This window comes from Malaclemys terrapin, chromosome 12 (genome assembly GCF_027887155.1).
Source record: "Malaclemys terrapin pileata isolate rMalTer1 chromosome 12, rMalTer1.hap1, whole genome shotgun sequence".
Lineage (NCBI taxonomy): Eukaryota > Metazoa > Chordata > Testudines > Emydidae > Malaclemys > Malaclemys terrapin.
In genome coordinates, this window is record NC_071516.1 from 37,094,937 (window position 1) to 37,118,663 (window position 23,727).

Genomic DNA, 23,727 nt, shown 5'->3' on the forward strand with positions numbered 1-23,727 from the left:
AACGATATCACTCTCCTGAGGATTACACAGTGAGATAAAGAACGGATGTTGCTTGAATGCCAGCAAACACCAAGACCATACGCTGCCAGGCTTTGTCATGCAATGGTACCCGATTACTTGCTTCTAGCATGGCGTGGTCAAGTGTCCTACCATGGAGGATGGAATAAGGCTGCACTGCCCAGAAACCTTGTGGAAAGGCTTTTGGAGTACCTCCAGGAGAGCTTCATGGAGATGTCCCTGGAGGATTTCCACTCGATCCCCAGACACATTAACAGACTTTTCCAGTAGCTCTACTGGCTGCGAATGCATCCCAAGTCCTCCGGGCAAAGTAATCATTAAAAAACGCTTGCTTTTAAACCATGTTTTATATTTTAAAAGGTAAACTCACCTGAGGTCCCTTCCATGGGGTTATGGTCTTGGATACTGCCTTGGGAGGGTTGGGAGGGTACTTCAGTCAGGCTGAGAAAAAGATCCTGGCTGTTGGGGAGAACGGAGAGCTGTGTGCTCTCCGCAAGCTCGTCCTCCTCCTCCTCCTCCTCCTCTTCCCCATCCACAGAATCCTCAGGTGTGGCTGAGATTACCCCCACCTCGGAATCCACGGTCAGAGGTGTGGTAGTGGTGGTGCCCCCCCCAGAATTGCATGCAGTTCAGCGTAGAAGCGGCATGTCTGCAGCTCTGACCCGGAGCGACCATTTGCCTCCTTTGTTTTTTGATAGGCTTGTCTGAGCTCCTTAACTTTCACGTGGCACTGCTCTGAGTCCCTATCGTGGCCTCTCTCCATCATGCCCTTGGAGATTTTTTCAAAAGTTTTGGCATTTTGTCTTTTCGAACGTAGTTCTGCTAGCACTGAATCCTCTCCCCGTATAGCGATCAGATCCAGTACCTCCCAAACGGTCCATGCTGGTGCTCTTTTTCTATTATCGGACTCCATGAGCTGATGAGCTCTCTGTGGTCACTGATGCTCTCCACGCTGGGCAAACAGGAAATGAAATTCAAAAGTTCGTGAGGCTTTTCCTATCTACCTGGCCAGTGCATCCGAGTTCAGATTGCTGTCCAGAGCGGTCACAATGGTGCACTATGGGATAGCTCCCAGAGGTCAATACCATCGAATTGCAGCCACACTAACCCTAATTCGAAATGGCAATATCAATTTTGGCGCTACTCCCCTCGTCGGGGAGGAGTACAGACATCGATTTTAAGAGCCCTTTATTTCGAAATAAATGGCTTCGTTGTGTGGACGGGTGCAGGGTTAATTCAATTTAACGCTGCTAAATTCGAATTAAACTCATAATGTAGACCAGGCCTTTGGCTTAAAGCAGTTTCCTGGGCTCAAAGCCTTCCCTCCAATCAACCACTCAAGGCCCTGGAACAAATCACTCCCAATTCACACTTTTCAAACAAACAACCATATTGTCAAATATTCCCTGCAACAAGTATCCACATTGAGTGGATGTTTTCAGTGAACTATCCATAATGACTCCCAAGATCGCTCTCTTGAGTGGTATCAGCTAATTTAGACCCCGTCATTTTGTTTGTATAACTGGGATTATGTTTTCCAATGTGCATTACTTTGTATTTATCAACATTGAATTTCATTGGCCATTTTGTTGCCCAGTCATTCAGTTTTGTGAGATCCTTTTTTAGCTCTTCGCAGTCTTCCTAGACTTAACTATCTTGAGTAGTTTTGTATCATCTGCAAATTTTGTCACCACACCCTTTACCCTTTTTCCAGATCATTTATGAATATGTTGAACAGGACTGGTCCCAGTACAGACCCCTGGGAGATACCACTATTTACTTCTCTCCATTCTGAAAACTGACCTTTCTTTCATTCCTACCTTTTATTTCCTATCATTTTACCAACTACCAATCCGTGAGAGGACCTTCCCTCTTATCCCATGACAGCTTACTTTGCTTAAGAGCCTTCACTGAGGGACCTTGTCAAAGACTTTCTGAAAATCTAAGTACACTATATCTACTGGATCCCCCTTGTTCACCTGCTTGTTGACCACCTCAAAGAATTCTAGTAGATTGGTGAGACATGATTTCCCTTTACAAAAACCATGTTGAGTTTTCCCCAACAAATCATGTTCATCTATGTGTCTGACAATTCTGTTCTTTACTCTAGTTCAATTTGTCTGGTACTGAAGTAAGGCTTACTGACTTGTAATTGCTGGGATCACACTTGGAGCCTTTTTTAAAATTGGTGTCACATTAACTATTCTCCAGTCATTTGGTACAGAGGCTTATTTAAGTAATAGGTTACATATCACAGTTAGTAGTTCTGCAATTTCACATCTGAGTTCCTTCAGGATCCTTGGGGAATACCATCTGGTCCTAGTGACTTATTACTGTTTAATTTATCAATTTGATCCAAAACCTCCTCTAATAATAAAAATAATCTGGGACAGTTCCTCAGATTTGTCACCTAAGGTGTGGAGTTCTCCAGCCCATCCTCTGCAGTGACAACTAATGCAAAGAATTCATTTAGCTTCTCCACAACAGCCTTGTCTTCCTTGAGTGCTCCTCTAGCATTTTGATCATCCAGTGTCCTCACTGGTTTTTGGTCAGCCTTCCTGCTTCTGATATTCTTTAAAAATTAGCTGATATTTTTTGTGTCCTTAGCTAGTTCTTGATCCCTGATTAGGTGAGCAAGAACAGCCCAGGCAACATCTGAGCAAGAGAATGCTGGGTGCCATCTCAGAGGCCTGGCCCACTCCATCCAGTATCCCATCTCCAGCAGTGCCCATCACTGATATTTCAAAGGAAGGAGGCAAAAACCCCACACCTCCTAATATACATTGCCGGGGGTTGATCCCCTTCCTGACCCAAAACCCTGAAGCATGAGCTTTTAGAACTTGAGACATAAGCCAGAAGTGAGCCCCAGGGCTGCTGAGCCCTGCCCCCCACCCCTCACCCCCCACCATCACAAGAAACGCAGTCATATATTTATTGATCTCTCTCTTAAAGCTATTTAAGTTGTATCCCCCTACAGTTCCTGATGAAAGGTTGTTCCAGAACTGTACCCCTCGGATGGTGAGAAGCCTTCTTCTCGTTTACAGCCTGAATTTGTTCATGGCCATTTATATCCATTTGTTTTTTTTCTGACAATAAGGAGATGGAATTAGGAAGAGGAGCTCTGGCATAACTTTTATCCCAGCATTTAGGATTCTCATTTGGGATGTGGGAGACCCCTGCTTCAAGCTGATGAGGAGAAACAATTTAAAAAGGGATCTTTCCCCTCCCAGGGGTGTGCCCTTATCACTGGGTTATGGGATATCCTAATGTGGGTCTCTCTCAATCTCTCCTGTTCAAACCTAGATCATTTTGTTAATCTACCTCAGCTGAAGATCAGACCCATTGGCTCTGTCACAGTGTCTGGTATGGGTCACAACTGTGAGTGCCAGTCTCAGGTCAGACTGTCATAACTGGGCAGACACTCCTCAACTGATGGTCTACTCTATAGTTAGATTTAACCAAACCAGAAATAAATATGTGCTCCTGGATCACTGTAAATAAATATGTGTTCCTGGATCACTGTATTAGCTCACCATGAAGCCAACAGACAGTCCTCTTAGACATTCGGTCTCCATGACCCCCCAGACAAACTGGACTTCTGTGATGAAAGGTTATTAAAACCAAAATCACCACACAATAGGTTCTTCCAGCCCCAAAGGGCCAGTCACTTATCCCCAGGTCAAGGTATACTCCAGATCTCACCAAAGACAACATTGTTTGCCAATTCCTTTAGTAAACTAGCTAAAGATTTATTATATGAGAGAGAGAGAGAGAGAGAGAGAGAGAGAGAGAGAGAGAGAGAGAGAGAGAGAGATTTATTGAGAAGCTAAAGCAGATAAAAATGCATTAGAGGTGAGTCCTAGTTTGTAATCCAAATGATGCAGAGATGTAATGTCTGCTAGTTTTCTGTAAGTTCTCAGGGTTTCCCAAAGTGGCTTTGGGAACTTCTGTCCAATTGCTTAGGGTTCTCCCTTTCAGAATCTAAGCAGTTCAGAGATACAGAATTTCTCCCTTAAACTAGATATTTATTCTTGTTCTCAGAAGAGAAGCTGACAAAGCCAGCTGGGTCTTTAACCATTTGTGATTTTCCTTTGATGAGGATGAGTGGGAAATGTAACTTGAGTAATTGACCTCAGGCAGCAGCAGTGACCCCTTGCTTTGAAATTAATATTTGTTTGCTATAGTCCTTAAACCCTTATTTGATAAGCAATGTAGTTAGTGGTGTGCACAATGCAATTATCACATTACATTGTAATAAAATAGTCACGTGCCCAGCCAATGGGAGTTGCATTGCTAGCGCTCGGGGAGCATGGGAGAGGGGCAGTGTGCAGAGCTGACTGCCACAGCTCTGCCTAGGAGCAGCCAGGACAGGTCACCGCTTGTGGGGAGCCACTCAAGGTGAGCAGCCCCTGGATCCAGCACTCCTTCTCACGCCCCAAACTCCTGCCCCAGCCTCCTCCTGCACCAAACTCCCTCCCAAAGCCTGTGCCCCGCACCCCCTCCCTGCTCCAACCCCCTGCTGGCTCTATACCAACCAGACTATAAACTGAAATTTCAACGAAAATCATAAATTCTGGTTTATAGAGTTTTCCAGCTGGTGAAGTGCCAGATAAAAACCACTTTTACTGTACATCTTTTTGATCTAGAGTTAACTAAGTATATGCAAATCAACAAGTTGATCAGTGAAGACAATAGCACTAACATTTCCCTTTAATGTATACCTATACGTGAATTGGCTCAAAAGTACCATGACCTTTTAGCATTTATTTGGTCTTCATACACAAGTGAATTGCCCTATTGATCCAGCCTGAACCTGAGCCTCAGCTTCCCTGTCAGGGCCACAGGCTCCCACCGAGCTATAGCTGATTTACATGCAGTAGGGATCTAGGCAATTGACTTCAATGGATCAACACTGATTTAGACCACTGGAGGACTTGGCCCGAAGTGTCAGTCATCTACCTGAGCTGAGAATGTCCCAAACACTAGTTACCCACAGTTCTATGTGCAACACTACTTGAGAAACTTGAATTTCCCCAATATATTCCTTAGAGCTGTTTTCACCTCCTTGTTTTTCAGGCTGTAGATGATGGGGTTTAACATGGGAGTCAAGATGTTGTACTGGATGGAAAACATTTCATCCAAAGCCACAGAGGAAACTGAGCTGGGCTTTGTGTACTGGATAAAAGCTGCCAGGTACCATAAACCAACCACAATCAGGTGGGAGCTGCAGGTGGAGAAGGCTTTATGCTTGCTCTGTGCAGAGGGTATCCTCAGGATGTTGGAGATGATGTGAATGTAGGAGATTAGGATGAGAAGGAGGGAGATTGATCCAAGTATCACAGCAGAAGTGAGAAGCACCACTTGATTAGTGAAGGTATCAGTGCAGGACAATTGTAATACGGGTGGGAGCTCATAGCTGAAATGGCAGATTTGATTGGGCCCACAGAAATGCAACTTGAAGATGAAAACAGTGTTAAGCAGGGCATGTAAAAACCCAATAGTCCATGCCCCACTCACTAGCTGAACACAGATTCCTTTGTTCATCATCTCCATGTAATGCAATGGGTCACAGATGGCAGCATAGCGATCATAAGCCACTGCTGAGAGAATGGAAATTTCTGTACCGGCTAAGAGGATAAAGAAGAACATCTGGGTAATGCAGCCATTGACCGAAATAATTTTGTGCTCTGCTAGGAAGTTCATCAGCATTTTAGGCACCGTGACAGAGGAATAGCAGATATCAACAAAGGATAAATGGAAGAGGAAGAAGTACATGGGGGTGTGAAGGTGAGAATCAGCTCTTATCACCAGCACAATCAGTATGTTCCCAACCAGAGTAACCAGGTAAATAACTAAAAACACCAGGAAGAGGAAAATCTGCACCTGTGGTTCACTGGAAAGTCCCAGGAGAATAAATTCAGGGACTTTGGTTTGATTTTCCATTGGCATTTATTTAGGAAATCTTTGATCTGGAAGACCAGAAAAAAAATTAATTAACACTGCTAATAAAAGTAAATTGAAAACACATGTGAAGATCCTCAGACCAGTAGCATGCCTGTAAAGAGAGCCTATTCCTGCCTGTAAAAGGTGTGTTTAAAACAGAGTAAATTGAGAGAGAGAGCTGCTGGATGGAATTTGTGTGCTTTAAATTGACAAAATGGGCTGGATTCACAAAAGGACTTGAGCATCTAACTGCTCCTTTCGATGCCTAAGTCCCAGCATCAGGCCCCACTGGTATTCACAAATACCCTGCTCAGCTGTGACTAAGGGACAGTCTTCTGGGGGGCTCCCTCAGCCTCTCCTCTTGACCCTGTTCTGCTCTGGATACAAAATAAAAGAGGCAGTGTAGAAGGGTTACTGGATCCTTGGACTTCTGCATCTGGGGTGAGGATTCTAACCACAAGGCAATGAAGGCATTCCCACACAATCTCTTCAATCTGGCCATATGACTTTAACAGAGCTACAGCTGAGTTAGGCCAGCATGGGGTTTGGAAGATTGACCCCAATGGAGCTATGGCCAATTTGCAATTGCTGGGCATCTCTTTCTCTATTATATTTTATCAGTTATTCTAGACCATTTTTTTGAAAACTATTTAATATCTGTAGTGTATGATTGGAGTCATATCTATTAAAATCATCAGGATTTTTCAAGAAGACATTAATGGGACCAGCAAACATTCTTTCAGCACTGTGACATGAATTTAAAAGAGGGGCCTGATAGAAAATTAATGGGACTGTTGTTCGTAAGTCATTTAAACTCTGACTCAATGGGACATTTGACTCACTGTCCTGCATGTCTGAATATCAGGCTTTACATATAGAAGAGAATCTATCCTGCCCCTACAGACGTCAGTGGTTATTTTGACATTAGTTTTCAATGGAAATGGGAATGAAGCAATGCTCTCTCCAATGTCCCATCTATTTTTCTCCCCATATGACCTTAGAGAGAAAATCACCATTCCTTCATTATCAACTCATGAGACAAATACCTAAACACAGAGGTTGATTTTGTACTAGAATCTGAAGGTAAACACAGGCAGATTCTGTGTGAAGGGAAATTTCACAGTAGAGAGAAGTAAATAGCTGGCCCCTGGCAAAGATCTTTACAGGGACCACAGCTCTTCAACATAGACATAAATGATCTGGAAATAAGGTTAACCCATACAAAAATGTTTGCATACAATACAAAATTTCTCAAGATAGTTAAGCCCAAACTAACTGAGAAGAGTTACAAGCAGATCTCACAAAAATGGGTAACTGGGTGACAAATGACTGGTGAAATTCAGTGTTGATAAATGCAATAAAATGAATATTGGAAAACATGATCCCATCCATATATAAAAAAATAAAGAAGTCTAAATTAACTGTTATCCCTTAAGAAGAGAGATCTTGGAGTCTTTCTGGATAGTTCTCTAAAAACATCTGCTCAATGTGCAGTGGAAATAAAAAAAAACTAACAGAATGTTGGGCACCATTAAGAAAGGGATAGATAATAAGACTGAAAATATCAGAATGCCACTATATAAATGCATGGTATGTCCACATCTCGAATACTCTGTGCAGTTGTAGCTGGCCCACCTCTAAAAAGTTCTATTGAAATTGAAGGGGAACAAAAATGATTATGGGTATGGAACAGCTTCCATATGAGGAGAGATTAAAATGGCGGTTGACTTGGAAAAAGGCAACTCAGGGGGGACATGATAGAGGTCTACAAAATCATGAATGATGTGGAAAAAGTGAACAAGGGCATGTTATTTGCCCCTTCACATACCATACAAACCAGGGGTCACCCAGTGAAATTAATAGGCAGCAGGTTTTAAACAAACATAAGGAAATACCTTTTCACATAATACACAATCAACCTGTGGAATTCATTACCAGGGGATGTTTGGAAGGCAAAAAGTATAACTGGGTTCAGAAATCAATTAGATAAATCCATGGAGGATAGGTCCTTCTGTGGCTATTAGCCAGGATTGTCAGGGACATAACCCCATGTTCTGGGGGGTCCCTAAGCTGCTGACTGCTAGAAGCTGGGTCTAGACAACAAGGGATGGATCACTCAATAAATTTCAATGTTCTGTTGACTCCGCGGAAGCATCTGTCATGGACCACTATTCAGACAGAATGCTGAACCAGGTGGACTATTGGTCTAAACAAGTATGGCCATTCTTACATTCTTATTAAAACTAAGTGTCTTCTCCTACCCATGCCCATAAAACGCACACACACCACACTCTCCAAAAATAAAAATTACAGCTAACGTGTACCAAATGAACTCTCACAGTGCTGCCGAGAGAGAGAGAGAGAGAGAGAGATGGGTGATTCAAGTAGCAGCTGGGTTCCCAACCATCGCCCCTGTGCTGTAACTTACTCTGTGTGCGCACGCAGTGTAGCTGTAGCTGTCTCGGTCCCAAGATATTCGAAAGCTAAGGCAGGTGAGATTATATCTTTTATTGGAACAACTTCTGTGGATGAAAGAGAAGAGCGCTGTGTGGCTCAAAAATATGTCTGTCCCACTAACAGAAGTTGGTCCAATAAAAGATATCACCTCACCTAGCTTGTCACTGTGTGAGCAGGCAGAAGTCAATGAGACTTGGTAGAGAGACCCACACCTAGATAAGGAGGGACAAAATCCGGTTCTTTGGAATGGAAAGGATAAAATAAGTTTAAAGAGGAATAAAATATAAATCATCTCACCTGCCTTTTTAATGTGGATCATAAACATGGTGAGATCATTCTGATCTGTGCTTTTCTCTTTCTGTTGTCTTAGTTTATCTCCCTACTTACTGATTTGTCTGTCTAGTCTTTCTATCCACCTCCGTGATACAGCACCTCAGGATATCAACTCTTCTTTACCCCAAACACTTGCATCTGACAAGGGAGGTACAGTTAGCACTGGGAGTGGAGCAAAGAGCTTTTCCTCATCTGACTCCAAGACTAAGAAGTGATTCTTGAGAGCTGTTTAAATGGTGTCATGTTCCCCTTGGGACAAGATCCCTGAAGTTTACTCTGTAACAAGCTACCAGTAACACCTTGCAGGGTCGGTCCTTATGCAGTGATTTACCATGCATAAGAATGAGAGAATTGAGGCCTGGATTATCAAAGGAGCCTAATGGATTTAGGCATACAATTTAAGTGACAGGATGAGATTTTCAAAGCACCTAAGGAGCTAGACAACCAAATAACACATCATTTTCTCTCCCATATGGTACTTTGAAGATGCTATCCACAATGTAAATGGAGCAGATAGACTGCATGACCCTTACAGCTTCCTGTACATACTAACAAGTAAAACCAAAGACATAAGAACATCCATACTGGGTCAGACCAAACTTCCAGATAGCCCAGTATCATGTTTGCTGACAGTGGTTAACACCAGGTGCCCCAGAGGGAATGAACAGAACAGGTAATCATCAAGTGATCCATCCCCTGTCGACCATTCCCAGCTTCTGGCAAACAGAGGCTAGACACACCATCCCTGCCCATCCTGGCTATTAGCCATTGATGGACATATTTTCGATGAATTTATCTAGTTCTTTTTGGAACCCTGTTATAATCTTGGCTTTCACAACATCCTCTGGCAAACAGTTCCACAGGTTGTGCGGTATGTTGTATGTAAGACAAGGGAGGTAATTGTTCTACTCTACTCAGCACCAGGAAGGCCTCACCTGGAGGATTGTGTCCAGTTTTGGCTATCACACTATAAGAAATATGTGAACAAATTGGAGAGAATCCAGAAGAGAGCAACAAAATGAGAAAAGGTTTTGAAAACTCAACCTATGAGGAAAGATGGAAAGAACTTGGCAGATTTAGTCTAGAGAAGAGAAAACTGTGGTGGAACCTGTTAAGTGTTTAAATATGTAAAAGGTTGTTATAAAGAGGACAACAATCAATCATTCTTCATTCCCAATGAGGGTCTCACAAGAAGGAATCAGCTTAATCTCCAGCAAGGGAGATTTAGTTTAGATAGTAGAAAAATATTATAACTCTAGGGGTAGTTAAGCCCTGGAATAGGTTACCAAGGCAGGTTTTGGAATCCCTGTCATTGGACACTTTGAAAAGCAGCTTAGACAAACACCTGTCAGAGATGGTCTAGATGGTCAGCGCAGGAAGGTGGGCTAGGTAAGTGGTTCTCAACCTTTCCAGACTACTGTACCCCTTGCAGGAGTCTGAGTTATCTTGAGTACACCCAGTTTCACTTCACTTAAAAACTACTTGCTTACAAAATCCAACATAAAAATACAAAAGTGTCACAGCACACTTACTGAATCATACAATTCTAAAATAAATCCATGGGGATGTAAGTATTGTACTTACATTTCAGTAGCAAAGAGTCCTGTGGCACCTTATAGACTAACAGATGTATTGGAGCATGAGCTTTCGTGGGTGAATACCCACTTCGTCGGATGCATGTAGTGGAAATTTCCAGAGGCAGGTATACATATGCAAGCAAGAGTGAGTCAGGCTAGAGATAATAAGGTTAGTTCAATCAGGGAGGATATACAATATACAAAAACCTGTAGGAGAACACTTCAATTTCTGTGGACACACAATCGCAGATTTAAAGGTAGTCATCCTGCAGCAAAAAAACTTCAGGACAAGATTTCAAAGAGAGACTGCTGAGCTTCAGTTCATCTGCAAATTTGACACCATCAGCTCAGGATTAAACAAAGACTGTGAATGTCTAGCCAACTACAAAAGCAGTTTCTCCTCCCTTGGTGTTCACACCTCAACTGCTAGAACAGGGCCTCATCCTCCCTGATTGAACTAATCTCGTTATCTCTAGCCTGACTCACTTTTGCTTGCATATTTATACCTGCCTCTGGAAATTTCCACTACATGCATCTGACGAAGTGGGTATTCACCCACGAAAGCTCATGTTCCAATACATCTGTTAGTCTATACGGTGCCACAGGACTCTTTGCTGCTTTTATAGATCCAGACTAACACAGCTACCCCTCTGATACATTTCAGTGTGATACTGAGCCTGTTTTTCACTTGTGAGCCTTGTCTGAAGCCCAAGCCGTGCTGTCCAGGGCTGAAGCATGTAACTTAGCTTCACAGGGGGTTCCTATGGTGTGGGGCCCCGGGAAATTGCACTGCTTGACACCTCCTAATGCCAGCCCTGCCTTTGTGCCCCCCTCCCCCCCCGCCAACTGTCCCATGACCACCCTTGGGCCTGCAAGCCCCAGGTTAAGAAACACTGATGTAGATGAGTTTAGTACCCCCTGGAAAGCCTCTGAGTACCCCCCAGGATACAGGAAACCTTGGTTGAGAGCCACTGGACTAGGTGACCTCTCGAGACCCTTCCCAGCCCTTCATTTGTATGGTTTATTATTCTATCTCTTTATCAAACACATCTCTGAATTTTTTGTTGATGCCTTATTTAGTGATGAATTTGTATTCAAAGTTTTAGTTAAGCATACAATATTAGTTGTTTGTTTGTTATTCTATGCCTTTGTTTAGGGAGTTTTAACAGGTTTACAAATCCTATCCATGTAAATATCAGATACAATACAATATTAATTTTAATCCTTGCCTATTTCTTCTTCATATCTGCTAGAAATTACATTTTTCCAGTCTTAGCAAACTGTAAGATCACGTGTTATAAGGTTGCTTTTATCGTCTGTAACTTAGAAAGCATTAGAAAATTAATGATAGATAATATGTACGTCTAAAATTGTCTCTTCAGGGTGTATCTCGCAGAAAGACAGTATCTCAGTTACACATTATTCATGACAGTATACTTCATCCTTTATCTTCTGTGAATCTGATGAGAAACGTTGTGCTTCCTCAAAAATGGGTATAACAAAATCTGGACTCTCTGATGTGATATCTTCATACAGTCTTTCAGAGAGCACGATACAGGATCTAGAGTCTATCTCCATCTTCTTCATGGACTTCAGTAAAGAGATCTGAGAGTTCTACAGAGGACCCCCAGTTCCATTCTCCTACTTGGCATTGCTGGCTTTTACCTGATCCCAAAAGTGACTGCCTCCTCTTATTCATTACATGAGAGAGCAACAACTCCCTGGAAACTTCTGCTAATGGGAATTTTCAGCTGCCAGAAAGGCAGAGTTAATGCTGCATTTATTTTTAGAATTTACAAACAAGTGTAACAGGTGAAATTCTAACCTAAGTGAAAAAAATGTGGAGATAGGAGAAGTTCTAGCTTCAAAGGAAATGTTATGGAAATAGGAAAATTTCTAATGTGAAATGAGGTGTTTCTCTTTATCAATTCTAAGGAACATAGGAATTGCCACTTTAGAGGAGGCTAGTCATCTACCTTATCCACTCTTCTGTCTCAAAACTGGCTAGTACCAACTGCTTTAGAAGAAGGTTCATAGATTCACAGATCTTAGTCCAGCAGGGACATTGAATCATCTTCTCTGACCTCCTGTACATAGCAGGACATTACTTTTCACCCAGTTAACTCTGTATTTAGTCCAATAAAGTGTGATTGATTAAAGCAACTTTCAGAAAAGCATCTGGTTTTGATCTGAAGATATCAAGAGATGGAGAATTCACCACTTCCCGTGGTAGCTTTTTCCAATAGTTAATCATCTTCTCTAGAAGAGTGACTCCCTGGCTGGTGTGCTTCCTCATGTTTGGTCATGGCCTAGCAGGGTCTTCTTTGGCACCCCGTGCCAACTGTCACTTTGGCCACTCTGCAGTGGTCTACTTCTTGTGACTCGGCCCTCCAGCTAAATCATATATAATCTCATCCCTTCTGAGGTAAAGCCAGTTCAGCTCAACAGTAGTCCAGCAGCTTCACACTGGGTCTTCAGCCTGACTTCAGGCTTTATTGGCCTTCCAGCTCATCTCTGGGGATCTTCATGTCATCATACTCTGGGAGGCTGGTAGGGGAACCCCGGCCTGCCCTCTACTCTGGGTTACAGCCCAGGTACCCTGTCATAAGCAGCTCAGCTCTGTATATTCACACCCATTGCTTCTTCCCTGGGCTACTTTCTAACTTGGCCTGTCCTTAGGCCTTTCTCACAGCCCCTTCTTGGACCCACTGCTCCACAGGACCCAGAAGGAAAGAGAATTAGTTATGGAGAACAAAGCAAATATACAAGTCCCACACAAAGGTTATCTGCCCCAAAGAGGCTCTCATATCCAGAAGTTTCAGGAGAGCCCCTGTCCACAGACCAGCCTTGCTCCATGCAATCTATAGGTTTTCTCTGACACCAGCTAGGCCTTCCTTCAAGATAGCACAGGAGAACCATCTCTTCTCCTGCTCATCCCCTACTGTACCTACTGTATTGGGCTTTTCCTCTGTTAATTCCTCACTCCAGGGTTTGACCTCTCATACGTGTACCAGGGTAGGGATGACTGAGCTCCTGGCCCTCATTAACCCCTTTCCAGCCAGTGTGGGGTCAGTGTCCCCCTTCAAAGCCTCATGGTTAAACATTTGTGCCCTATTCCTAATTTGCATTTGTCTGGCTTCAGCTTCCAGCTACTGGTTCTTATCCTGCTAGAATGCAAGTGCCCTTTAGTACCAGGTCCTTTCTCCACATGAAGGAATATCTATGCTGTAATCAAGTCACTTCTAAGTCTTCTATTTGATAAGACTGAGAGGTGGAACCCAAGGGCCCCATAGAAAGTCCCCTTGTATCCTAATCAGTTAGCTGTTGGCTTAATCTGGGATGAGTGCTCTGGTAAATCTGAAGCAATAAATAGTTTATCACTAAAAGCAGTGAAGTCCTGGGGGCCTAATCCTGCTTTCCTTGTTTACCCAAATTTCCCATTGATCATTAATGGAAAGAGATGAGACGCTATAGCTTGGTATGCAATGTTACACCCAAAGTCTTACTCACATAATGGGCTGAGCAGAAAAGCTGAAGACCTCTTGGTTGGAGTCTCATTTCTTCTCTTGAGTGGCCTTGATAATAATTTGAACATCACCCAATCAGTGAGATAAATATGTTAAAATATAATGATTGGAGCTGCCCAAAAATTATCCTATGGAACAATTTTCCATTGGAAGACGCTGTTTTGACAGAATGGGAACTTTTCATTGAATGTGTAGATTAAATTGAAATTTTCATTGGAGACCAAGCAGGCTCCTGGTTGACTTCAGCTTGACAGCTGCCTGATTCTTCATCTGCCTCGCTGCCCAGATACCCATGCTGTCTGCCCATCTCCCAGGCTCCCAGCTGTCCAGCAGGAAATGTCATTTTTGATGAAATCGCATTTTTCAAGGGAAGAATCTCTCATGTGAAAAATCCCGAGCAGCCCTTAAAAGAAGTTAAGGGAAAAACTAAAGGCAGATTTCCTCTTGCAACCTTAACTCTGCCCCTCTGGGAGTGCCAGTCTTCCATCTCCACACTGGATCAAACTAAATCCTCCCAGCACAAAATTCTACTATATCAGTATCCACAAATTATGTGGATAGGGCAGCAAATGGTAATTGGATAAACGGGTATATAAATAGTGTGGTGACCTCTGGAGTGCCCCCTCATGGCTTGGGATAGCTGTGCAGTGCCTGGCCTCCATTTCCCTCCATGGGGTTCCTCAATAAATCCACTAAGACTCATGTGTCCCTCCTTGGGGTCTGGGTTATTAACATAAAATTCAAAATAAGCACAAAAGAGTCTTCCAGCCCAGTCTCAAACTGCACACAGCCTCTCCCCCCTGTGGTCTCTCTCTCTGTCTATCTTCAAGTTTCCAAGTTGGGAACAGCTTTTCATCCCTTTCCAGGATCTGCTTCTGCTCTCCCCTTGGTCAAAGGTCTATCTCCTGCAGGAGCCTACTGAGCTCTGCAACCCTCTGCCACAGCTTCCTCCCCTATTTCCTGTTCCTCTATGGTGCTTTAAAAAAGACCAGATGCCCCCATCAGGTGCCATTGATAGACTGTTATTAAGGTACAGATGGTATGGGCCCATTCCCTCTTAAACGCTCAACTCACCTGGTGAGCGGGTGCATGAAGAAAGGGAGGCTGAGAGGGTGGAGTTCAGGTTAGGGTGCATGGACTGAAGTTTATGGGAGCTCTGGTAATAATAACACTGACAAAATCAATGAGCTGGCTCCTCAGCTCTTTTACATCAGCATAGCTCCATGATGTCAACTCAGCTACATTGCTTGACATCAGCTGAGGACATGGCTTAATAGTGGTCTTACATTGTCTCAGTGAGTTGGATACAAACAGCCCAGTTTATGACACTTGGCCTCAGCTATTCAGGGATTTATAAGTGATTCACCACTGCCTTGGATTTCACTCAGAAGATGGATGGCAGCAGGGAACATGTCTATAATTAAAGGTGGGTGGACACATGATGTATGAACAGGAAGAATATCATGTCTAGAATTCAAACCAGGGTTATTGTTGCTGCTTCATGGAGTACTGGAAAAGGATTGGCACAGAGACTCCAATTATACTAAGGCCTTAGGTAGGGTGTGCAGAGGGGAACAGGAGGAGAAGGCTGCTGTGCCATGTTTGGGACTTTCTCAAACTATGGTTAGGGAAGGCATTTTTCAAGGGAATTTTGATGCCCAATTTCCATTAATTGTTAAGGAAAGTTGAGCATCCAGACCCCCTAGGTGTCTCTGAAAATCTGAGTCTATTTATAGAGCTGATGGACACTCCAAATTTCTGTTTCATGAGAAATTTCAGTATTTCACATTTGTTTTTATTTTCAATTAGAACAAAACAAAATATGTTTGAAATTTCCTGTGAAATGTTTTTTTTTTAATCCCTTTGGAAAACTTTGGAATAGATCCATCTGTCCCTCTTTAGAACAGAATAGTGTAGACCCACCTGTACTAGTTGAATAGACTATAATAGAATAGACTCACCTGTACTAGTTTATAATATAATAGACTAAACCCTTATGGACTAGACTAGACTAGGACTAGAGTAGAATAGACCCCCCTGTTTCTGCTCTGAATAGAATAGACACACCTGTAGTAGTTGAATAGAATAGAATAGAATAGAATAGAATAGACCCACCTGTACTGGAATTTCAAAAGCACTTAAAACTTAGGAGAACACATCCCTTTGAAAGTTTCTGATACCTTAGGACTGCAGATCCGTTGATTAAGAGTAGGTCTTTTTTGCTTAATTTGTTTTCACAGTGGAACAGCAATTTGTTGCATCTGAGTTAAGGACTCCAGATTGTCAAAATAAAGGGCTCAATTAGAATTATTTAATCTAAAATTATCAATCAGAGATTAATACAGCACTATGGAGAATACAGAAAATAAGAGAATACTTTGCCACTCTTTGTTGACAGACTAAGAGATGGATCTGTGTCTCTCCTGCATCTGGAAAAGAGGTGAAGTTTTCATTCTCCCAAACTAAGTTACCATACCAGTATTGTTATATAGGTTGTTGGACAAAGGAAACCCCATTGCCAAGAATATACTCCCAGAAGCATATGTTATGATGTTCTATACATTCTGAGTTTATCTGATTTATCACACATACTCTTTGTTGAAGGTAAAGATTCTAAAGAATAGTTAATATATAAATGAGTCAAATATGCAGAAAGAAAGAAGTAAAAGTGTTAATATTTACTAACAGGTGCTAACAAATTTAACTTAGCATTAGATATACAAAAGCTGATTGGGAAGAACAAAATATTTCACAAATCTACACAACAATTTCAAAAACATTTTCATTTCAAAGGTTTTGAAAATAACTCCTTTGATTAAAAAAATTAGAATTAATCACATTTTTAACTAAAATAATTAGGTTTGTGTTTTCAGGGTTTTTTTTGTTTTTTGTTTTTTTTACTACTTCTGTCCCCATTTTCTCAATTTTTACATTCTTCCCTTTTTCTAAGGAAAAATGAAGGATGGGAGGAGAAAAAGCTGAAGAAAAGCAAAACCCAAAGAGTAAATGTAGTCATTTTTCTACTTTTTATTTTTATCCCTCCAAAACTCTGGAAAATGTCTGATAAAATTTTCACTTTATTTTCTAATTTCAATAAAAAGCCACCTTATTTTGTTCATCATAACAAAGACTGAGCATCTCCATTTACAAACACACTTTTACATCAGGATTTGGAGAAATGACAGCCAAATAGAATTGAAGATTTACCTCTGAAAATAGAAATAGAAAAACATTGTATAAAGGAATGAACTCCAATTCTCTTTGAAAAGAAATCTTAATGAGCCAAAATTGGTATGTCAGATATTAAGCCTAACTGGAGGAGAAAATAATGAGAAGATGGACTATTTGTCACAGAATCATTGGGGCGATGCTCTGGACCTACTCCCTATGAAGCCAGTCAGGACTCTGGGGGAGCCTCCTCTCTCTGAGCATACTGTCTCCAGAGCAAGAAGCTTACACAGCTTCAAACTTCCTGGGTCTAACCTTGGAGCATTCAGCATCCCCTTCCACACCGTGCGCTTCCCACAATGAGTCCTCCCTGGTGGGACTCCTGGGGAAGCCAGAGGGCCCTGCACCCCAACTCCGCAGTCAGATGTGACTCTCAGCCAGCTGGTAAAACAGAAGGTTTATCAGTTGACAGGAACACAGCATAGGACAAAACTTGTTAGCAGAGAAATCAGTGACTTTCAGTCAAGTCCATCTTGCAGGGAGGGTAGCCAAGAGCCAGAGCTCTGGCCCTCCCCCTGCACTCCAAACCAGCTGAGACTGACTCGCTTCCAGCTGCTTGGCCCCTGCCCTGCCTGTTGCTCCTCCTCCAGGCTTTGTCTCACTTCCTGAGCCAAGAGTCACCTGGTTACATCCCCCTCCTGGGTCTCAAGGTTATGAAGAGGTGGCCATAGCATCCATGCAGGCAGCTGGAGCAGCCCCCCACAAAAGTAACACACCCTTATTCTCACCACCTAGACATTGATGCAATACACAGGGAAACTGAGGAAAACACAGCATTCATGCAAAACAGTAAGACTCTCATAAAACATAACAAGGGGAAATCCCCACTACGTCACATGATTCTACCCATCACTCCCTTTCTGGGTCCTAAAGGAAAGAAAGAAATTTTGTGAGGAAAGTACAGAAAAAACAAAAAGAAGAACAGATGGAGGCTGTGATGGGTTGGATTACAGAAACCCCCTTAGGAGCTGCCACCTGATGTGCAAAGACTACCCCTGCTTCTGTTTTCCCTGCCAGCTCAGGACTCCAGCACCCTGTCTTGCTGAGCCAGACACTCCCGTCTGCTCCAACACAGACCCAGGGTCTGAATTACTTGCCTCAAAGCTGCAAGTTTACCTGAAAATAGCTCACAGAAGTGTGCTTGTCTTTAGCACTCAGATGCCCAACTCTCAATGGGGTCTAAACCCAAATAAATCTGTTTTACCCTGTATAAAGCTTATACAGGGTAAACTCATAAATTGTTCGCCCTCTATAACACTGATAGAGAGATATGCACAGTTGTTTGCTCCCCCAGGTATTAACACATACTCTGAGTTAATTAATAAGTAAAAAGTGATTTTATTGAATACAGAAAGTAGGATTTAAGTGGTTCCAAGTAGTAACAGACAGAACAAAGTAAGTCACCAAGCAAAATAAAATAAAATGTGCAAATCTATGTCTAATTAAACTAAATACAGATAAGATCCTCACCAGTTCCAGAATGCTCCCTTTTACAGGCTAATCTCCTTTTAGCCTGGATCCAGCAATCACTCACACCCCCTGTAGTTACTGTCCTTTGTTTCAGTTTCCTTTAAGTATCCGGGGTTGGGGGGTGTGTGTGGAGAGGCTCCTTCTTTAGCCAGCTGAAGACAAAATGGAGGGGTCTCCCACGGATTTAAATAGACTTTCTCTTGTGGTGGAGACCCTCCCTCCTCACTCCTATGCAAAGTCCAGCTCCAAGATGGAGTTCTGGAGTCACCTGGGCAAGTCACATGTCCCTGCACGACTCAGTCTTTACAGGCAGAAGCCATTGTCCACATGGTATCTTGTATGTCTCCAGGAATATTTCTTATTTGGATTGGAGCATTCCAAGATGCATGGTTCCCCAAGTGCTTCCTGATCAGGTACTTAACCTTGCAAATTCCTTCCTAAAGAAGCTGACCAAATGCCTCACAAAGCTTACTTAGAAACCAAGCAAGTATACAGCCCATATTCTTAACCTCAAGTAGAAAATGATATATGTGTACAAATAGGATGAATAGATATAGTAGACCATAACCTTTACAAAGATATGTTACATGGCACAGGCAGCACAAAACATATTCCAGTTATGTCATACATACATTTCTAAGCACCCCACCCATAAAGCCTTATAGGGTACACTGTCACAGAGGCTAACAGAATGAGCTTCACCATCATGGCTGCCACTCCTACTGTCTCCTGGGACCCCAGGCCTTTGTCATCCTGACCCTGCGCAACAGTGAAGGACCAGATGATATCACCACCCCTACCAGCTCCAGCTGAATCCCAACCACCACCTGGAATCACAGTTATTTCCATCTTTGATACCACTGAAGAGATTGACAAACAAGGCGGATTTTGCTTCTAAGACTGGACAGTAAAAACAACAGCAACAATGACAGCTCCAGCCCAACTCAACTAACTTCTTCTCTTCTCCCCAAAAGGACGGGTATTACCATCTCTGATATATCTAGGGGTATATCTACACCCAGCTGATAATTTGGCGGCTGGCAATCGAAGTTCTGGGTTCGACTTATCGCGTCTTGTCTGGACGTGATAAGTCGAACCAGGAAGTGCTCGCCGTCGACTGCGGTACTCCAGCTAGACGAGAGGAGTACCGCGGAGTCGACGGGGGAGCCTGCCTGCCGCGTGTGGACCGAGGTAAGTTCGAACTAAGGTACTTCGAACTTCAGCTACGTTATTCACATAGCTGAAGTTGCGTACCTTAGTTCGATTTGGGGGTTTAGTGTAGACCAAGCCTAAGAGACTGCCAAACAGCTGGGGGTTTTCCTTCTAAAAACTGCCTCCAGCTAAAGGGAAACGGAACAAGGAGTGTGGCTAAAATGAAAGCCTGACTTAATACTTTAAATTTCAAATACTGTAACTGGTTTCCTTTCCTGTCTGGATTATTAATAAAAAGTTAACAGGATTTTTAATTATGTGTTTGCCGTGGTGTGAAGCACGCTGTGGTCTATGGACACCAACCTCTGGAACTTGTTTAACACTGTTTAACGTTGGACAGTGACTGGGTTATGTTAACACCTTCAGCCCAAGTATTCCATCTAAATGAATACGTTAGAGTGTGGCTGGAGTTTTATTTTAGGTTTAAAATAATCAAAAGGCACTTATCCAAGGTGCAAGGCCCCTAACATGTCATTACTAATTCAATACAATCCCAGGACCATCCAAATAAACCTTTCAGCAGGAACTCAGCCATCCAGAAAACTACAGATGCTCCTTTCCGACCGCTGGTCATTGTGGAAACCAAACCTTCATTTCACTCAGAAAAAAAAAAGAAACATCAAAGCGTTGACACATTGGCTTCCCAAAGACAAGACAAAATATTGACACCCTCATGTAACAATAATTTCCCTCCCCTCCCCCAAAAGAATAAAAGAACTAAACCAAATTGACCAACTGATCAAATAAAACAAAACAAAAGGCAGATAAGCAAGGTGTTAGAACGTGGCCCTTTATCCAGCTGTCCAGTCATCTGTCTCTTGCAAGAGGACCCAATCATTGGGAGCCATTTACTTGCAAGGCAACTGCATCTGGGTAGAGTCTCATCAGAGTTTCTAGCTCTGGGTCTCTAGGAAACGGTGGGGGCGAAGGACCTGTCTGGTTTTAAGATTAAGCTAGATAAGTTTATGGAGGGAATGGTTTAATGGAAAAACATGATTTTAGTCAAAGGAATACCATGCCATGGCAGGTAAATAGTATAATGGCTAACAAGGGTCAGGCTGGAGACTCTTGCCTACATGCTTGGGGTTTTACTGATCGCCATATTTGGGGTCGGGAAGGAATTTTCCTCCAGGGTAGATTGGCAGAGGCCCTGGAGGTTTTTCGCCTTCCTCCGCAGCATGGGGCAGGGATCGCTAGCAGGAGGATTCTCTGCCAATTGAAGTCTCTAATCCACAGGATTTGGGGACTTCAACAGCAGAGTCAAGGAAAAGGGTAGGGATGGCTTTGTGGCCTGCATCATGCAGGGTGTCAGACCAGATGATCATAATGGTCCCTTCTGACCTTAAAGTCTATGAGTCTATGAGTCTATGAAACACTCTGATCCCCTTCCATTGGCTGTGGGAGGCCATTGTCCAACTGCCTTGGAGCTCAAAACCAGTATCTGAGTTCTCCAAGCCCACAGTCACTTACATACACTCCACCAGAGCTTCACCTAGCCTATGGTCCCTTTTGGCTTCTATCTGAACCTCTTTAAGAAGATCATTGCAGGAAGGCAAGGAACACGGGTGTAGCAAAGGGAAACTTTATGCCATAAGTCTTCAACCAACACAGATCTTTAAAACAAGGCAGTTCTGAGACACCCCCTCCCCCAGTCTGAATCTGATCTCACTGATTCTGTGAGTCCAGGGTTCATCCGAGTTTCAAGCTGGGCAGAGTCCCTTCTGCCATCTTGCTCCTGAAAGTCTTTATTACACATGGCCGTGGACAGCACCATGTTGCCCCAACAGTGGATCCCATTGTTAAGCAAGCCGCAGGCTATGGGCCATGGGTTCAAACTGTAAAGTTCCATCTCCGACTTCCATGCCAGTGGGCTCCCTGTATGGAAAAATCATTTCCCCCTGGGGACAGGCAAGTAGTGGAGACACAATAAAAATTGATGGCCCCAGACTCCAGTCTTGATGGGTTCTCAATGATGGTCCTTCAGTGAGGTGTCAAAGACCTCTCCAGGCAGGGCAGCTGATTAGAATGCAGCACAATAAGCTGCCATTGAGCCAGGTCAGACTTGTCCTGTCACCCTGACAATATTTCCACATATACTACAACAAAGTTCACAACATGACACCATCACACCACACTCTGTCACACAAGCAAACAATTAACCAAAAGCCATGGTATTCCAAGCAGCATTTATACCCCCAAAAGGAAAAGGGTCAGAGACCTCATCAAGTCCATTGGGAACTTGATTATGGCTATTCATTTTAGGTGGAAGGTGCTCAGATAGTGTGATGGTGGGTGGCAGTACAGAAAAGATAGATAGATAGATAGATAGATAGATAGATAGATAGATAGATAGATAGATTAGATTCTGATCCTATTTGTGCAGCTGGTGTAAATGCCCCTTTCTGCACAAGCAGATTTAAAATCATGATCTCAAGGAGACAATAATGCCTTCATTTGATTATATTTGAAAAGAAACACCAAAAGAAATCATGATCAAAGACAAAAGATGGACATTTTGTTTTTGGTGAATAACCACCCCCCTATCAGTTTCTTCAGTGCAGCTTTGATAGCCTTGTTCCTCATGCTGTAGATGATCGGATTCATCATTGGAGGCATCACAGAATAGAGAACAGTCGGCAAGAGATCCAGCACTGATGTTGAGCTGGAGGTGGGTTTCAGGTCAGCAAAGGCTAAAGTGAAAAAGTACAAGGAGACCACAATGAGGTGAGGGAGGCAGGTGGATAGAGCTTTATGCCGGCCCTGCTCAGAGGGGATTTTCAGTACTCTGGTGAAGATCTGAACATATAACACAACTATAAAAATAAATAAGCTTAAGCCTAAGCACACACTAAAGGCACTAGCCCCAACTTCACTGAGGTATGAGTCAGAGCAGGCGAGCTTGAGGAGCTGGGGGATTTCACAGAAAAACTGATCCACTGTGTTGCCTCCATAGAAGGATATTGCAAATGTGTTCCCAGTGTGCAATGCAGAGTAGACAAAAATACTCATCCAGGCACTGGCTGCCATCTGGATGCAAGCTCTGCTGTTCATCACTCTCTCATAGTGCAATGGTTGGCAGATGGCGACATATCGGCCATATGCCATGATAGTAAATAAGGCAAAACCTGTTGAAGTAAAGAATATAAAGAAAAAAACGTGTGCCACACATCTGGAATAGGAAATTGATCTGGTGTTCATGAGGGAGTTGGACAAGGATTTGGTGACTGGGACAGAAATGGAGCCAATGTCTAGAATGGACAAATTCATCAGGAAGAAGTACATGGGGGTATGAAGGTGATGGTCAAAGGCTACAGCTGTGATCATGGGAAGATTCCTCACCAGGGCTGCCAGGTAAAGCACCAGAAACACCACAAAGTGCAAAATCTGCAGCTCCTGAACGTCAGAGAATCCCAGGAGAAGGAACTCGGTCACAGTGGTCCGGTTGGACATTTCCCTCTCCAAACATTATGTCCTGCCTGTGGATAGAAGGAAAAGGGCAATAGTCAAGATTAGAGTGACAGAGAAAATAAACTAATTCTCTCTCCGTAATATCTAATGATGGGAATGCAAAGGGTGCATAGTTCTTGTCACTTCCACTGCCTAGGAGCTGAGAGTGCTCCTTATCCCTGTGAGACAGAGCACTAGTGAGATGCATATCGGTGAATACTGGATTATTGCCTCTAAAGCTAAGAGAGGTGGGTCAGTTTACACCATATGAGGATCTGGCCAATGTGGTATGAAGGCTGGAAAAAAGTACAACTCAAATCCAACATTCCTAGCCAATATAGTACCCTATTATGAGAAACAGAAGGCTCTAAATTTGGGGATGAAATGTAAATACTAACATGGCTAATACTGATAGCAATGCTGAAATAGTGATTCCCACTTTCCAGAGAAATTCAACATTGACTCACCCAGCCCCCTACGTGGCAGCTTGTCTGTAATGATTCTACCCCAACACC

The 23,727-nt window shown here is 43.0% G+C and overlaps 2 protein-coding genes across 2 annotated transcripts; both read right to left on the reverse strand.

Annotated features, from left to right (window-relative positions):
- Positions 1–5,028: 5,028 nt before the first annotated feature.
- Positions 5,029–5,967, reverse strand: LOC128846891 (olfactory receptor-like protein OLF4). Its single transcript, XM_054046158.1, has one exon. The coding sequence runs from the start codon at positions 5,965–5,967 to the stop codon at positions 5,029–5,031; it is 939 nt and encodes a 312-aa protein (XP_053902133.1).
- A 16,291-nt stretch (positions 5,968–22,258) lies between these two features.
- On the reverse strand, positions 22,259–23,215 carry LOC128846852 (olfactory receptor 14A16-like). The gene has a single exon (XM_054046101.1). It carries the CDS (start codon positions 23,213–23,215, stop codon positions 22,259–22,261), a length of 957 nt encoding a protein of 318 aa, XP_053902076.1.
- Positions 23,216–23,727: the final 512 nt, after the last annotated feature.

What these genes read in the sequence shown, in the direction of transcription:
- LOC128846891 (XM_054046158.1), bottom strand. Translation starts at nt 5,967, where the DNA reads ATGCCAATGGAAAATCAAACCAAAGTCCCTGAATTTATTCTCCTGGGA.
- LOC128846852 (XM_054046101.1), bottom strand. Translation starts at nt 23,215, where the DNA reads ATGTCCAACCGGACCACTGTGACCGAGTTCCTTCTCCTGGGATTCTCT.